The following is a 15,383-nucleotide window of genomic DNA, read 5'->3' as shown; positions in this document are numbered from 1 at the left end:
CCAGCACAAGACTGGGAACACTATGCAAGTGAATACACAATTTCTTCTAATACCCACTGAACGCACGGCTTGCATGAAGTTACACCATGTGCATAGCTCCAGGGGAATTCCCATTGAACAGCAGGTTAATCATAGTCGTGTCATGCCTGTGAACACACTTCCAAAATCTGGACATCTTTGCTGAGCACTTGATATGCACCTGTAGGGGAGGGTGGAGGATGGGAAAGTTCCACTGAGAAACCTAATTCCAAAGGTTGCGCAACGTTGGAACCACAGAGAATAAACAAAACACGAGCAATGGCTTCTGTAGCCTTTCGTTCCAACCGTCAAGTTTTTGGACAGCCTCAGGCCAAAATGATAGTGCTAAAGTTAAGTGTAACTTAAAATAAATTAAATAAACAAATAAATAAAAATAATGAAGAGCTGGTTTATGCTGAGGTTTCGAACATTCGGGCGGTACTGGCACAGAATGAGCTTAGCTTGACTCTCCCTTCCCAATCCTGATTTGTGTTTACTTTCACTTCGAGGAAGGCAGTGCCATTTGTTGCTGCCAACACATCGGCTGCATATCTCATTTAACAATTATGCTTTTGGTTCAACACGTTACTATCCAAAACATTCACAAATAATAAAATGATATAATCCATTGTGTAATTATTTAGTCAATGGTTTCCTGAGTGCTAGAGATTAGAATTCACTGATTTATTTACTGTGAATCAACTCTGACAGCTGTTTATGACCCAAACATTCGATGCAGAAATGGAAACCTTGCCAGCACCGTTTGTGTAATTTCCATATAAAAACACTCATGAAGCGATTTTATCATTGTGCCAAATCCTAAACAATAAATTGGGTCAAGGTCAAGTCTGCAAACAACCAGGTTAACGTGTGACGCTTAACACTACAGGCGGTAGAGGGCGCTATTGTTTCATTGCAGCCAGGGAAAGGCTTCTTCAACTGCAACTTCGAATGGTTTCCTGTTCAAGTATGCAGAAAATGATGCATTCATTTGACTTTATTATTTTTCTTTAAGTGCTGTGGAGTTTTAGATCAAAGTCTTCATAACAGAGTCTTGATTAAATCCACAATACAAAATCTGGGAGATGTGAAAGCTTCCGTAAATTCTGCCCCGTTTTTGTTGGATTATATCATCTCCTGCACCAGATTAGTGACGTAAACCAGCTCTCAGCATGTGTTGTCTTGAAGACACGAAAGCAGACATGATGACAGTAGGCTCCTCCTGACGGGCGGTCCAACTGGACTCCAGTCTGAACTGGACCCTCCCTGCCGCCTCATGACAGGAGAACCGATCACGTGACCATGGATGGTTCTCACAGGGGTTGATGTGGTCCAGGTCTGTCTTGGAGGTCTTCTCTGCTCCCCGCAGCCCACGCTCAGCTGCGATTGGCTGGTTCCTGCTTCGGACTGCTGGCTCGACATGGATGTCAGTCTGCATGGTTGAATGTGCTCTTCTGTCTGAGGTTGTGATGGGAAAAGGGGAGCAAAGCACACGGAGGTGGAGCTACAAGACAAGAAGTGGGTTTTCAGTAACAGAAATGTGTGCATGTGCGCCAGGGAGATGTGCCATCAACTTACCTGTTGATCGATGTCTGAAGAGTCGAGCAGGCTGGCCAATCGTGTTTGTGTGGGCTCACCATGACGACATAATCATCTGGAGGCTGGCTCGCCTGTGGTGACATCATCACGTATCCAAGGCCCTGTTCTTCTTCCTCAGGTTCCCAGTCCTCCATCCCACTGGGATGATGTTCTGGTTTTGATTCCATGGTGATTGGATGGGACTTAGGAGGGCTGAAGTGCAAAATAGGCCTCAGGGCAGATTCTGGTTTGTGGGACTCCCTGCGAGTTGGACTTTCTGGTTTCCTGGTGGGCGGAGTCCCACGTGGACCCGGTGATCTCACATTTACCGGCTTGTCCTTGTGTTTGGGTCGGCAGCGCTGTGACGCCAGAGTCTGACAGTGATGGGTGGAGGTTGGCGAGCCGTTGAAAGTGGGCAGAACGCGCATTGCCCTCACAGCTTCTCGAACTGCCTCGTGAATGTTCTGAGCGGCTGCTAGGACATAAAGAGGGACAGGCTCACCATTGGTGCCAAGTGAAACGGTGAAAATCACCTCATTTACAATCACCTTGATCTGTTGCTTCCATCCAGACTTCACCTGCTCCGCTTGGTGCCGACCGGCCGAGCTCCAAGTAAAAAGACCCATCCAAGTGGCCAAAGCGGCGAACGCTCAGGAGCGGTATTGTAACTGACGGCAGGTCGCTGGACACACCCACTTTTACTAAGATGAGAGACGACACTGTCAGGCAAAGCCGGCTCTCCCCCGTTAGAGACTTGGAACAGCCGAGACCTCTGGGCTTCACAGTGACAGGCCAAACCTCAAACAGGAAGTAAAGCAAGACCCAAGTCAAAACAGCAAAATCAAGCGGAAACACACACGTTTCACAGGAAAAGGGGGGAAAATTTGGGAAAAATAATAAAACCCTGTTCATACCTCCCTGAAATACGGTGTTGGGGGCAGAGTACAGTAACCGTCATCCTCTTCACTAAAACCTTCCCTGCACTCCTCTTCCTTCCATTCCTCAATCAGCTTCTTCACAGCCAGGTACCATTCTTCCTGCTCCCACTGGTCTTCTGCCACGAGCACCATGGTTTGATCCTTGGCATACAACGCCACCGTGTGGCCTCTCCTAGCGCTGCAGATCCGGCTCACACCCAGGCAGCACCTCAGATAGATCACCCTAATAAAACAATTTCATTCAGAAAACAAGACTAGTTGTTGCTACATCTAAAAATAGAAAACAATGATAAATGAAAAATTTAGGAGATGCCCTTTAAAATGATTATTTCACAACAACCCTTGTTTGCTGGAGCCAAAGAGTGCAGCTTTGCTACCGGACTTCTCCATCGCTGCGAATTTCTGCTGGTTCTTGTACCATTCCAGTCGGCTCGGTCCCATGTGACTTCCTGCTCTAAGGACAAAATATCTTCTGTGGTTGCGCTCCAGCTTCCCCAGGTAACCCTGTTTCACCACGTCGCTTTGCTGCCATGAGGACATGACAAGGGTACTCGCCAGAGGAATCAGAGATGTGGCTGTTTGGCTGGAGCAGAAAAATTCCTCAGTGAACTGTGATGGCGGGTTTGAGTGCAACCCAGCAGGGTGGTCCTGAGAATTCTGCTCCTCCTGGTGGGTGATGATCCAGGGGGGAGGACACCGAGGTGACTCCCATGCTTGGTTGGAGCTGATGCGGGACAGAGTGGTACCGTTGGAAGGTCCAGGGCTCTTTGTGTTGTGGTCTACGGCATTTTCCTCCATTGCAAACTGAAAATGTTCCAAATACACATATAAAATTACTTATTGGGCTGCTATAAATTACACCGATCAATAAGCACGTTCCATTGGCAATGAATCATGAATATATCGATATGAATATGACCTCTGGTTGTTACTTGTATAATTAATCATTCAATTAATTATTCAATCTAAAAGGAGCATTTGCTGTTTAAACAAGTAGCGTTCACTGATCAGATCTTTAGCTTTAATAAATCGGTTGTTTTTTTACCAATTGAAATAGAACGAATTTCAAATAAATATATTCACCATTTGTGCTTAACAGCAGCCGAGAGTTACATTTTTAATGTGAGAATGAATCATTTTCATTTGCGTATTTAAAAAACAAAATGGAACTGTAACTTCCAACGATTATTGAGTGGTTGCTAAATAAAAGTGGTGGTTGCCATCAAATTAACTCTTGAAAGACATTTGAGTTCGCCCAAACTAACCAATTGGCTCGTTGGCCTGTGTTTATCATGCTCCAATTTTAAAAGAATCTTACCTTAAGGGGACGGAAAGAAACATCACAGCGTAGGCAAAAGCCCTTGATCACCTGGTTTTCTAGGTCAGACTGGGATTTATTACCTGGTTTTCCAACAAGAACAACGTTTACGCGGACAGGTCAACACGGGCGCACCCGGTGGCAATCAGTGAGACCTTCACGTGTCGCTCGGAAAGTTAATCCCTAAAACAAATTAGGTTCAAGAAAAAAGTGAAAATTAAAAAAAACGTCCACGTTGATCCACCGACACCGCGTGATAAAGTTTATTTCTAATTAATTAACGCGAGAAAGCGAAAAAATGTTTGAAATAGAGACGGATTCCAAAAATGCTAAATATTCCCATTTTGAAAATGCAACACAACCTGTCAAGTTACTGCAAAGGTGTTTATATTACAATTCAGTTGTTTTTATGAGACGTCAGAGTAGAGGAATTAACTAGAAAAATAAAGCTGTCCAATAATTGATTTTGCTAAATGCACGCATCTAAAACAAAATATAAATGCAGTTTATAAAAGAGTGGGACTATAACAACAAAGCAAATGAAAAATAAGAAATGACAAACAATTCAGTGGATTTGGGCGTGAAAAATGGAGCAAATTTGTTTGTCTTAAATGCACAATTATGTGGGTGTAGAAGAACTTCCTGCAATATCTGTTGAAGATCTGTCAGGGGAAGTTTAACTTGAATTGTTGCGGCATTTGTTTCTGTAGAAATACTGGGCGGACCTGTTTCCACTTAACTGCCACCAGCCACCATCGCCGCAATCTGTCATTCTCTGTCCTGCAGGATGTCTGTCCTCCAGCTCGCTCTCAGCTGGACGAGCGTCTGTCCGCTCCTGGCTGTGCTCGCTGCAGCACCTGTTGCTCTGCTCACCTTCTGGACGGCAAAGCTGTTGGTGCGACATGCTTGGTACACACACAGGATGGCATGCTTCAGCAAGCCTCATGCCCGCTCCTGGCTACTAGGCCACCTGGGTCAGGTAACTCTTAGCAAATGGAAGTCTAACAGTTTCTGATTTGTAAAACAATGTCCGGAATGTGATGAGTGTTGAAACTATGGTTAAAAAGATTTGAGACTAATTTCATCATAACTGCACAGCTAACCTGCGTTCAGAGGGGAGATAAAAAACTTTCTGATGCAAATACACATTTGTAAAGGTAGATAAATATCTTTTGTTTGGAATAATGTAAATGTAAAATGTATGTTTTCCATCTCATATTTTGTAATTTTACCCTTCTTCCCCCTGCAGCGTTCAGACTTCCTCTCAAACCTGCACTTGTGTCTCTCAAAATTAAGATTTTAAACTTTATTGAACTTGAATTATCTCAAAAAATGTATATGTTCAAGAATTCTGTCTTGAATATTTTACAGCTGTGGAAATGAATTTAACTGCAGAATTCAGACTTCAAAACTGAATATATGACTTTTTATTTAGAGATTTATTGTTCTAGACTCTCAATCCAACTTTTTCTCCCCAAAATTTTGCTTCAAAGCTCCTGTAAATAAAAAGTTTGAGTGGACACATCTCAGAAAAAGATGCTTAAAGTATGTATGTGCAACTTTTCTGGATGTTATGACACTTCCTTTGTGGTAACATCCTCAGATGCAGAGCACAGAAGAAGGTCTACTGCAAGTTGATGAGTTGGTGCAGATGTTCACGTACTGCTGCAGCTGGTTCATCGGCCCATTTTATCACCTGGTCAGAGTCTTCCACCCTGACTATGTCAAACCGCTGCTGATGGCGCCTGGTATGACTCCGCCAGACTGCTCCCATTAGCCTGAGCTAAAATGAAAAACGCTTTCTTATATAAGTTTATTTAACCTGCAGTTTCTGGCCCATGTGTTCTTGTGACTGTCAGTGATAATGATGATATTGGAGCTGTTCACCATCACTTGTTTTCTGCTGTTTTCTGTTGCCTCCCTGCAGCCAGCATCACGGTGAAAGACGAGCTCATCTACGACCACCTGCGTCCATGGCTCGGTCAGTGCGACACCTCTCCTTATTCATAGATATTCGACAGCATGGGTTCTTGCTAATGTGATATTGTTGCCAGGGCGACGAAACTATGTTGCCTTTATGTGAGGTTTTTAATTGCAATCTTGCCATATATTGCAGGGAATAGTCTGTTGCTAAGCAACGGGGAGGCGTGGTCTCGCAGGAGACGGCTGCTGACTCCAGCATTTCATTTTGATATTCTGAAGAACTATGTGACCAAATTCAACACATCAACAAACACTTTGCACGTAAGAGACAGTCACAAGCAAATGAAATCTTATCACAAAGATCTTAATGCCCCCTAGTGGGTGGATCCAGTCATAACTCCCCCTCTACGTATGTGGATGGGCCAATTGAAACAGCATATTCCCAACAATGAATATTAACATTTGACTTGTCAGACTGCGCAGAAAAGAAGCTGAGCATGTTTCTGTCCTGTAGGACAAGTGGCACCGCCTGTTGGTCGAGGGCACAACAAACATCGAGGTGTTTGAGCACTTTACGCTGATGACACTGGACAGTCTACTGAAATGTGCCTTCAGCTACGACAGTGACTGTCAGCAGTGAGAGCAATGCTAATATTTCAAACACATCCTGTATTTCTACTTTTGTTTTTTTTAAAATCCTGTTCTGTGTCCAGGTCCTCGAGCGAGTACGCGTCAGCCATCATTGAGCTGAGTGACCTCATCATAGAGCGCCGACAAAGGATTTTACACCACTGGGACTGGATTTACTGGAGGACCCAGCAGGGGAAACGTTTCAAAAAGGCCTTGAGCATCGTGCACAAGTACATGTTCCTTAAGAATATCTTCACTAAATTAATTTCATCGTGCAGAAAGATAATTGCATGATAATTGCAGGTTTACCAGGGATGTGGTGCAGAAGCGATTGGCCCTGATTAGCCAAAAAGGTGTGGCAGAATTGGCGGCACATAGAAAGAGAGATTTTGTTGATATCATACTTCTGACAAAGGTAGAGAAGGAGAAATAAAGCTGAATAAATGGGATACAGAGAAGACAAAAAATGATAAAGATCTGTGATATGGTTTTACAGGATGAGGATGGAAAAGGGCTCACGGATGAGGAACTTCAAGCCGAGGCTAACACGTTCATGTTTGCTGGTGTGCTTTCACATTTTTACAAACAAAACGTTTATTAGCCAATAGAAAGCTGCAAGAGCTGTCCATCTTCCAAGTGAAGAAGACCCACAGCAATAGTGAAATCCAGCTCAGTATAATAAACCACCAAATGTTGTTGATTCGAACCACTCAAACTAATTGTAATCCAGTTCTCTGAGGAGCAAATGGGAACTCAGTTGCTGTCCAGAAAATTGACCTTTCCACCTGTTCCCTCACAGGTCACGACACCACAGCCAGCGCTATCTGCTGGAGCCTGTATAATTTAGCACACCATAATCACTACCAGGAGCAGTGCAGACAGGAAGTGATGGATCTGATGGAAGGACGAGATGTCGATGAAATAAAGTGGTAAGAAAACACACCCAGATAGGAACATATTAGAAGGGATGGATGGTTTTATTTGCGTGTGCTTTATTGGTCAGGGAGGATCTGTCCAGCCTTCCCTTCACAACCATGTGCATCAGAGAGTCCCTCAGGCTTCACTCTCCTGTTCAGGCTGTGACGAGGCGGTACATCCAAGACGTGAAGCTGCCTGGGGAGCGCACTGTCCCGAAAGGTGAGAAGACTTTACACAATGATCAAATTATCATCTGCCACAGTTTTTCTGCCTTGAATTTGGTGACAAAGACTTGAGAATGACTTCATGAAGATTTCTTCACTTTATGATCAGTTGTTTGTAAGGAGAGCTAGCAAAATAAGCCCAGCTAGCATGAGCATATTTAGCTCCAAATCGGCAGACAGGTGAAATTAAAAGAATATTCGTTATTGTTTATGATTCCAAAGGTGCCATCTGTCTGGTCAGTATTTATGGAACCCATCACAACCCTGCTGTTTGGACAAACCCACATGTAAGATTTTCTTTTTTAAGGTTTGTTCTTTTAGATCATTTCTTATTTTGCATCTTACTTTAGATGGTTTCTTCTCCTTAGGACTTTGATCCTCTGCGATTCGACCCCAAAAACCAGGAGGGTCTGTCTTCTCACGCCTTCATCCCCTTTTCCTCAGGGCCCAGGTACTGTCTTTATGATGGTGGAACCTTTTAGGCAGCTGAGATCTGATGAGCACCGTTTTTCTCCATTAGGAACTGCATTGGACAGAAATTTGCTCTGGCTGAGCTGCGCGTCGTTGTGGCCCTGACGTTGCTCAGGTTCCGTCTGTTGCCAGGGAACGACCCAAAACGCGAGACCCCCTTTGAAAAAGTCCGGCGTCTCCCCCAACTTGTCCTACGTGCTGAAGGCGGCCTGTGGCTTCAGATAGAACCTGTGACTCAAACCCAATGATGCAACAAAACACACAACTAAACATGGAATTGTTTGTTTTTTTCATTTGCAAATAATCTATAATTGATGTAAATCGATGTAAAACCAAACTCTTTTTAGTATTTGTGGTTGTACTCATACGAAACAGTCACCGGCTCCATGGAAATGACCAAATCAACACACTAACACCTTTTCCTCCACATATTATTGCTGTCTTTCATGAACACAGTAAAAACCATATTTCAGGTCTGATAGCAATGTTCACTTGTGGTTGAGTTGAAATGAGCAACTTTAGATCTACCAAATAGACATGCACTTATTTTTTTAGGCTTTGTATCTTTGCAGCAGGTGCACCAGCGACACCATTATTGGAGGACTCCACCGTCACAGATGTGGTCACTCGAGCTTTGTAGCATGAAATGTTGTGGTTTTTGTGGCCTATTTTTTGTGAAGTTAAAGAACTAGGGGGTGGGTCACTTGTACTTATTTCTGTCTGTTGTTTAATCTCTATCAGAAACAAAAAGCACACGCAGTGTTGCCATTTTTAATGTCAGGAGCATCTTGGCAAAATAAAAAATAAGGAAAACAAAACTACGTTGAGTTTTTCACTTCCTTTCCTCTGCAGTGTGGAGGACAGCAGCAGCGCTCTCCTTTGCTTCCTGCAGTAGTACTGATGCTCTTTTCTGCATCTACGACAACAAACAAATTCGGGTTTGGGTTTGAGCTCACTGGGGTTGAAGCCCACATGCAAAGGATTTGACTGTTCTGCTGAAAAGGCTGCAGCTAATGTAAAAAGTGAATGAATGTGCTCACGGATGCCTTGAAGTCTTTATCTGTGATGTCTTTAAGGTTTATGGTGACGTTGTAATATGCACCAAAAACAGCTGCCTCCAAAGCTTTAGCCGCCACCTAAACAGGAAATGCAGTGAAGAAAAAACAGAAATTCCAATTAAAATCTGTTGGGTATTTGATCTGTAGTTCTTTACCATATATAGATAATGCAGCATTCATACATTAACAAGATTATCAAGATAACTCATTTAATTGTTTATGATTCGCAATTGATAATATACCTGAGCATCAGACTTGCAGGCGATGTTTCCATACACAACCATTTCTTTCAAATAGGGCCAGAGGACATTGATCCTCTCAGCCAGGGCCAGCGGGACCCCCACTGCCTGCTGCAGACCCTCCTGGATCGCAGCCTGACGCCTGATAGACCGGCACCATCGTTAACATACAAGGACAAAACGTTTGCATGCACATAACAGCCTCGTTTACATGGTGGAACATTCAAGGATCGCTGCTACACAACTTTGGGTCTGCATTATTGTAACAGGGGATAATTGATGTTTTCTAAATTGCTGTGTTACATTTGCAGCCCAAGGTGTAGCAGAGTTATTAATTAGTGTGATTAAAATGATTAAACATTTGATCAAGACCATCAATGTGTTGTAAGATGTTTAAAAATGACCTTTTTATTTCATCTTCTGTGTTCTTGGGCATTTTCAGAGCTGCCTGCAACAAAAAAAAGATAAAAAGAGTAGCTGTAGCTGTGGAATACTGCTGGAAGAGCTCATGAAAGGCTCTGTGGGATCTTCCTCACCATGTAGCTGTTGAAGGCAGATGCGTCCGTGTCCACCATGAGCAGAAGCTCGTTCATGGCCTGATGAAATGGGGGAATCAGCCTTCGCATCACACCATCCAGGTTCTCAAACTGCCTCTTCCCATATGTCATTTGCCCCACCATGGCTCCCAGTGCTGCCCCCTGGACCACAAAAGAATCACAGGCACATGCTTGGAGCTACTGGAGCTCCTGTGGAAACACATTTGTACCATGGCAGCGACAGCGGCAGACACTGATCCTCCACCGGGAGCCGCCGTCCGAGCTCCCACACTCTTGACAAACTGCTGCATGGACAGAGACACCAGGCGGCTCTCGTCCTGTGGTTTCACCATGTACCTGGACAGGTTTGAATACCGCTCAGTTCAAACTGGGTGCAAACACTTCATCTGCCTCAGGACTCGGGTTAAAGAATCTCTGATTTCTCTCATGCTGCCATAAACCAACCGGGTGAGGGCGCATCGTTTTGTGGTGAAACTCACTCTATGATCCTCTCCTGGGGGTTGAATGGACCGAGGGAGTCCAGGCCAAGTTTGCTGATCACCTGCACATGGATGAAAATCACACCGCCGTCCTTTAGTACTTAAAAAAAAAAGAAATGGGAAAAAAGCATGAGTGAATTCCAACCAGCCGGATCTTGTGCTCTTCGTCCACAATGAAGAGGCCGTCCCTTTGGATGTAGAAGTCAGCGGAGTCCAGAAGAGCCTTCAGAGGGATCAGACCTACTATCTGAGAGCCGACCACTGGCAGTTTCAGGCCCTGAACAGACACTCAGCAGTCAGTTTCCTTTAAAATGACTCCAGGGGCAGTTTTTGGTACATTTTTAGGAAACTGCGTTGTTATGGTCATACCTTGGCGTCCCTGCAGATCTCCTCGTACACCATGTGCAGCGACGTCACTTCGTAGTCCAGGATGTTGGTGGACACCTGAGCGATGTTGGCCTCGTCCAGATACCAGCCGATCCCCTGCACCTTTGTCAGCACTCCCGGCTGTTTCAAAACAAACGTTAGTCCAGATCAAAGAAGCTGCACGTAACACAAGAAACACTAAAGCGACTCCCAGCATGCACCTGGTCTTTCCCTCGACCTTGCTCCCTAATGTCTAGAGCGATACGATGAGCCTGCTCCTTGGTGCTGATCAGGTTCACGTTGTAGGCAATGAGGAATTTGCGCGCACCGGTTACCGTGGCACCCCAGGATGGCACGAAGGTGGCGGGACCAAAGTCGGGGGCCCAAGATTCAATTTTCAACTGAAAGACAAATGCAATAAAAGCAAAACAAAGAAAATGACCCTCCAGGTCTTCATCTTTATCTGGTTGCATTCTGATTGGTTGCTGGCCTCTCACTTTCTCTGGCAACGCTTCGTATTCTCCGGCTCGGACCGATGGCAGACTCCTCCTTGCTTCTTTTCGTGCTGCCTCTCCATAAAGATACACTGTTGTTGTTGTTGTGTTGAACAGAGGAGGTTCACACGATTAGCCTCATTGTTGTATGTTTGTTTTTTAACCAGATCAGCCAAATTTCATCGTCTCACCTGGAATGTGAAGCATCTCTGCGAGTCTCTTTCCAAAAATATTGGCACAGTTGACACAATCATCCATGGAGACATTCTGGACGGGGATGAAGGGACAGACGTCCAGCGCTCCAGTCCGAGGGTGCTCGCCTGAATTAGCAACACACACATTCATCTTTTCCATGAGCCAATGGCATCACGGCCTTGTTGCAGGACGCCGCTCACCAGAGTGTTTACTCATGTCAATAAGGGTGAAGGCCTGTCGGGCGGCGTTCAGTGCCCCCTCCACCACGTCCTGCGGGGACCCGACAAAGGTGTAAACCGTTCGGTTGGTGGAGGCTCCAGGGTCCACGTCCAGCAGGCTGCACCCTGAGGTGTCCCTGATCGCTGCAGCAATGGCATCGATGACCTAAAACGGGAGAAAAATAACATCGACGATAAGATAAAAAAGATCCATTTCAGAGATCTTGAGTCCTTCTTTTTGGAGGAGGGGTCTAAAACATGTCCTACAAGACGGGCAACTTTCTTACTTAAAAAAAAAGTGGCCATCACTTGCAGATAAATACTGAAAATATGGAAAACAAATGAACAGGAAGGTTTTACCTTTTGGTTTCGGCCCTCAGAGAAGTTTGGGACGCACTCCACCAGCCGAGCCATGGCTCCAGAAAGAGCAACAACCTCACGGTCCACAGGTCAATCCTACGGCCCAAAAAAAGCAAAGAATCCACGGCAGCAGCGCTGAATCATTAACAGTTGTGTAGCAGGTTTGTATGTAGGTCAGCTGACGGTTTTTGATCTAACATTAGTTGACAGATGTGTATTTATTTTTTTAAGTGTTGATGAAACAAAACTGCATTTCTGCTCAGCCGGGGGGGTGGGGGGGGGGGGGGGGGGGGGTGGACACTTTCCTGTCTCTGAACACATTCCTCGAGGTCTCCATCAACACAATTTCTTCCTTCACACATGCTTAACATCCTTTCCCTTTGGGGGCTGCAACTGCTCTCAAAGATATCTTTGGTGTCTTATCCTCACCTGGAATGGTAACTATTCAGTATTAAATGCTGACACATCTCACACATCACCAACATTTTCATTGATTAAACCACAGTGCGATATATATGATTTTTATATTTAATTAAATGTCATTCATTTTGTTAGCTTTGACTTTGATCCATTGCTATTTTTCTGTCTTGTGTTGTTTGTGCAGCGGACGACTTTCTGCCCTCAATTTGCATTGTGCTGTGTTGTGAATGACTGAAGATCAGATAAGGCAGGTATCTCACACACACCACTCTGCTCTGAGCAGACATGCGCCCTGAAGCTGGGCAGGAAGGTGCAACACCAATAAAGCCCCCCAGGGAAACAAAATGCAAGCTATTGAAAAACCACTGAGGTGGGAACTAATAACAATGAGGAAATCATTTTGGGCAAGTTCATGACGATGTCAAAAAAATGTTTTCTGTATTATTCTCAGAGAAAATTAACTTTTAAAAAGTAATTAAAAAGTAGCTTGGCTACATTTGCCTGCAGTCAAATATTAACTATATTTAAGTCAATATTTCCTCCCTTCCGCGCAGCATAGCTAACGTGCTCACACATTATCCACTAACGTCGGTGGACATGACAGCTAATTTGTTTTCATCCATTTACTCCAAATAGTTTTAACCAAACTTTCAAATTTTGCTCATTTTTCTAAATTTCCGTTCTAACAATCTTACATTTATCCACCAATTTTGCTGTTTATTCATGATTTAAGGGTAGGCCTCTGTGTTTGAGCAGTTATCTAATGTTGGATTTTTGAAGACAACTTCACCCGTTATCTTAATGGAGTATTTTTAAAAAAAATATTTATGATCTCACTTTCTTAAATGTTACTGGCAAACACAACAAGTTTATGACTTACTTAGTTTTTGCTCAAGGATTTTGTTGTTAATAGTCCACCATTTTTGCTTTAACAAACATGAGAAAATCCATTTGTGGTTGACTGTCAGTGGAACGATCAAAGCTCAGGGTCACATAAATAAATCCCTCTCAATGTTTCTCTCCGGTGACAATTTAAAATTCCCTTTTTATTGCTTGTTTTTGGAACTCCATCCTTTACCAGTCCAGTTCCAGCAAACACAATCATTAGTCATTGGATGACTGACAGCTGATTGGCACTGACCAGAAATCAATCAGTCATTTTTATCTAAGAACATTCTTAGAACTAATTTCACATCTCTTTAACCCCTGTCACCCCCCAACCCCCCTCAAAAAAGAAATAAAGAGGTAGAGTACCGGTATATTAATATTTATAATAATAATATCTAATAAAGGGACCGAAACACGTGAATGTTTGAACTTTGAGCTTTTTTATGACTGCCTTTATGACACACCATAACACAATTCAACCTTATTGCCTTGGTATTTCCTCCACACTCCTCAGCCGCAGCTGAACCTGAATATTATGAGTCTGCGTATTCAGCTGGATCACAAGTCTGCTTCCTAAGTCTCCTGAGATCTACATTTCTTCGCCAAGATGACCTTTTGGTTTACGGTGATTTTCAGCCTGGGTAAGAATCTCTTCTGACTGGATATGAGGTTATTTGTAGGTTACATTACTAGCTTGTTTCATTGCTTTCAAACTTCAAGTGAGGCTTCCCATCCTAATTCCGTTGGCTTTGGGTGTTTGGGATGTCATTGCTCATCATTACAACGTCAAATGGGATTTCAGTGTAATTTTCCTGCGGATTTCCAAAAGTCATTATTGCTCTGTATTTAAACTCAACATAGTAACAGTTAAACCATATTGGGCATGTTTAAGTGCAGTTTTTAAACTTTGTAGGCATTTTTTAACCGCTGTTAACAACATGTCTCCTCACAGCTGTTACGCTGGAAAACTGTAAAACTGAGGCACAGACAGCACCTTCATCTGAGCAAACCACCGGCACCAACATGTCCTCCGCTCCCATTTCTACATCTGCCACTATTTTTGTTCCTTCTACAACCACTGGCACAAGCAGTCCTCGTGTCCCGTCCAGTGATCGTCCCCAGAATGAGTCTACTGCAAATACTACGACTAACTCCATTACCATGGCACAAACTACTACTACTTTTTATAGTTCTTCTACTTACACTACTAACTCTGCAAAACCAAGTACTAGAAATTCAACTAATTTTGTTACTTCATCTACCACAAATATAACTACTGCTGCCATTTTTTCTCCTACAGAACCAAATTTTCTTACCGATTCAGATGATTTTTTAACTACTATCACAGGGACAAATAATGCTACCACTTTGCCCCCTATAGATCCAGATATTCCTTTAACTCCACCTGTAGTTACTACAGATTTCCCCCCTCCTGATACTACTCCCAATACTTCTATTGCTACCACTTTGCCCCCTATAGATCCAGATATTCCTTTAACTCCATCTGTAGTTACTACAGATTTCCCCCCTCCTGATACTACTCCAGATACTTCTATTGCTACCACTTTGCCCCCTATAGATCCAGATATTCCTTTAACTCCATCTGTAGTTACTACAGATTTCCCCCCTCCTGATACTACTCCAGATACTTCTATTGCTACCACTTTGCCCCCTATAGATCCAGATATTCCTATAACTCCACCTGTAGTTACTACAGATTTCCCCCCTCCTGCTACTACTCCCATTACTTCTACTGCTTCAAATACAACTACTTTTACTTCTGTTGCGACAACTCTTTCTCATACTACTTTTGATTTCCACACGACTCCTGATCCTTTCCCCGGCAACAATATTACTACTGAGCCAAGTGTGATTACCCCCAATATTACTACTCCACCCATTACCACAACCAAAACCACTGAGAATATCACTATACATATTCCTACTTCTACTACTAATACCACCACTGCTACTACTACTACCCCATCTACTCCCACTACTACTCCCACTCCTACTACTACTACCACTCCTACTACTACTACCCCATCTACTACCACTACTACTACTACTACTACCACTCCTCCTAATATT

At 43.6% G+C, this 15,383-nt stretch overlaps 4 protein-coding genes across 5 annotated transcripts; 2 read left to right on the top strand and 2 right to left on the bottom strand.

Annotated features, from left to right (window-relative positions):
* Positions 1-977: 977 nt before the first annotated feature.
* LOC105416781 (insulin receptor substrate 2-A-like) lies at positions 978-4,019 on the bottom strand. 2 transcript variants are annotated; one of them, XM_011606299.2, is made up of 6 exons: positions 3,853-4,019; positions 2,875-3,338; positions 2,511-2,757; positions 2,145-2,394; positions 1,597-2,071; positions 978-1,522 (listed from the first exon to the last, which is right to left on the bottom strand). In XM_011606299.2, the coding sequence occupies exons 2-6, from the start codon at positions 3,330-3,332 to the stop codon at positions 1,186-1,188; spliced, it is 1,767 nt and encodes a 588-aa protein (XP_011604601.2). In that variant the 5' UTR covers positions 3,333-3,338; positions 3,853-4,019; the 3' UTR covers positions 978-1,185. The 2 variants fall into 2 exon arrangements, with proteins under 2 accessions (XP_011604601.2, XP_011604602.2); XM_011606300.2 differs by having other exon boundaries at positions 1,597-2,068.
* Positions 4,020-4,595: 576 nt separating this feature from the next.
* cyp4f3 (cytochrome P450, family 4, subfamily F, polypeptide 3) lies at positions 4,596-8,836 on the top strand. Its single transcript, XM_029840248.1, has 13 exons — positions 4,596-4,831; positions 5,456-5,600; positions 5,780-5,833; positions 5,969-6,096; positions 6,290-6,411; positions 6,489-6,635; positions 6,709-6,820; positions 6,902-6,968; positions 7,205-7,334; positions 7,409-7,542; positions 7,770-7,834; positions 7,916-7,998; positions 8,068-8,836. The coding sequence occupies exons 1-13, from the start codon at positions 4,640-4,642 to the stop codon at positions 8,264-8,266; spliced, it is 1,578 nt and encodes a 525-aa protein (XP_029696108.1). The 5' UTR covers positions 4,596-4,639; the 3' UTR covers positions 8,267-8,836.
* On the bottom strand, positions 8,776-12,071 carry ftcd (formimidoyltransferase cyclodeaminase). The gene is made up of 14 exons (XM_029840247.1): positions 11,985-12,071; positions 11,607-11,790; positions 11,403-11,531; positions 11,215-11,303; positions 10,939-11,118; positions 10,721-10,858; positions 10,497-10,628; positions 10,352-10,413; positions 10,082-10,208; positions 9,852-10,013; positions 9,720-9,763; positions 9,319-9,457; positions 9,059-9,154; positions 8,776-8,934 (listed from the first exon to the last, which is right to left on the bottom strand). The coding sequence occupies exons 1-14, from the start codon at positions 12,036-12,038 to the stop codon at positions 8,851-8,853; spliced, it is 1,620 nt and encodes a 539-aa protein (XP_029696107.1). The 5' UTR covers positions 12,039-12,071; the 3' UTR covers positions 8,776-8,850.
* LOC115250668 (mucin-2-like) lies at positions 12,010-15,338 on the top strand (the record flags this gene model as incomplete). The annotated part of the gene is made up of 4 exons (XM_029840249.1): positions 12,010-12,145; positions 12,589-12,655; positions 13,807-13,933; positions 14,245-15,338. Coding segments are annotated over exons 3-4 (1,128 nt in total), but the record flags the coding sequence as incomplete, so codon positions are not given.
* Between the last annotated feature and the right edge of the window lie 45 nt (positions 15,339-15,383).

This window comes from Takifugu rubripes, chromosome 8 (genome assembly GCF_901000725.2).
Source record: "Takifugu rubripes chromosome 8, fTakRub1.2, whole genome shotgun sequence".
In the NCBI taxonomy this organism is placed as follows: Eukaryota; Metazoa; Chordata; class Actinopteri; order Tetraodontiformes; family Tetraodontidae; genus Takifugu; species Takifugu rubripes.
This window is presented reverse-complemented; position numbering and strand designations above follow the sequence as displayed.

Coding starts and splice junctions, on each gene's coding strand:
- LOC105416781 (XM_011606299.2), bottom strand. CDS start 3,332: ATGGAGGAAAATGCCGTAGACCACAACACAAAGAGCCCTGGACCTTCC. Junction 2,758..2,874: donor TTTGGCTCCAGCAAACAAGG/GTTGTTGTGAAA, acceptor TTGTTTTATTAG/GGTGATCTATCTGAGGTGCT. Junction 2,395..2,510: donor CAACACCGTATTTCAGGGAG/GTATGAACAGGG, acceptor TTCCTGTTTGAG/GTTTGGCCTGTCACTGTGAA.
- cyp4f3 (XM_029840248.1), top strand. CDS start 4,640: ATGTCTGTCCTCCAGCTCGCTCTCAGCTGGACGAGCGTCTGTCCGCTC. Junction 6,097..6,289: donor CATCAACAAACACTTTGCAC/GTAAGAGACAGT, acceptor TCTGTCCTGTAG/GACAAGTGGCACCGCCTGTT. Junction 7,335..7,408: donor GATGTCGATGAAATAAAGTG/GTAAGAAAACAC, acceptor TTTATTGGTCAG/GGAGGATCTGTCCAGCCTTC.
- ftcd (XM_029840247.1), bottom strand. CDS start 12,038: ATGGCTCGGCTGGTGGAGTGCGTCCCAAACTTCTCTGAGGGCCGAAAC. Junction 11,791..11,984: donor CTGAGGGCCGAAACCAAAAG/GTAAAACCTTCC, acceptor CTCCCGTTTTAG/GTCATCGATGCCATTGCTGC. Junction 10,209..10,351: donor CCCCAGGAGAGGATCATAGA/GTGAGTTTCACC, acceptor AAACCTGTCCAG/GTACATGGTGAAACCACAGG.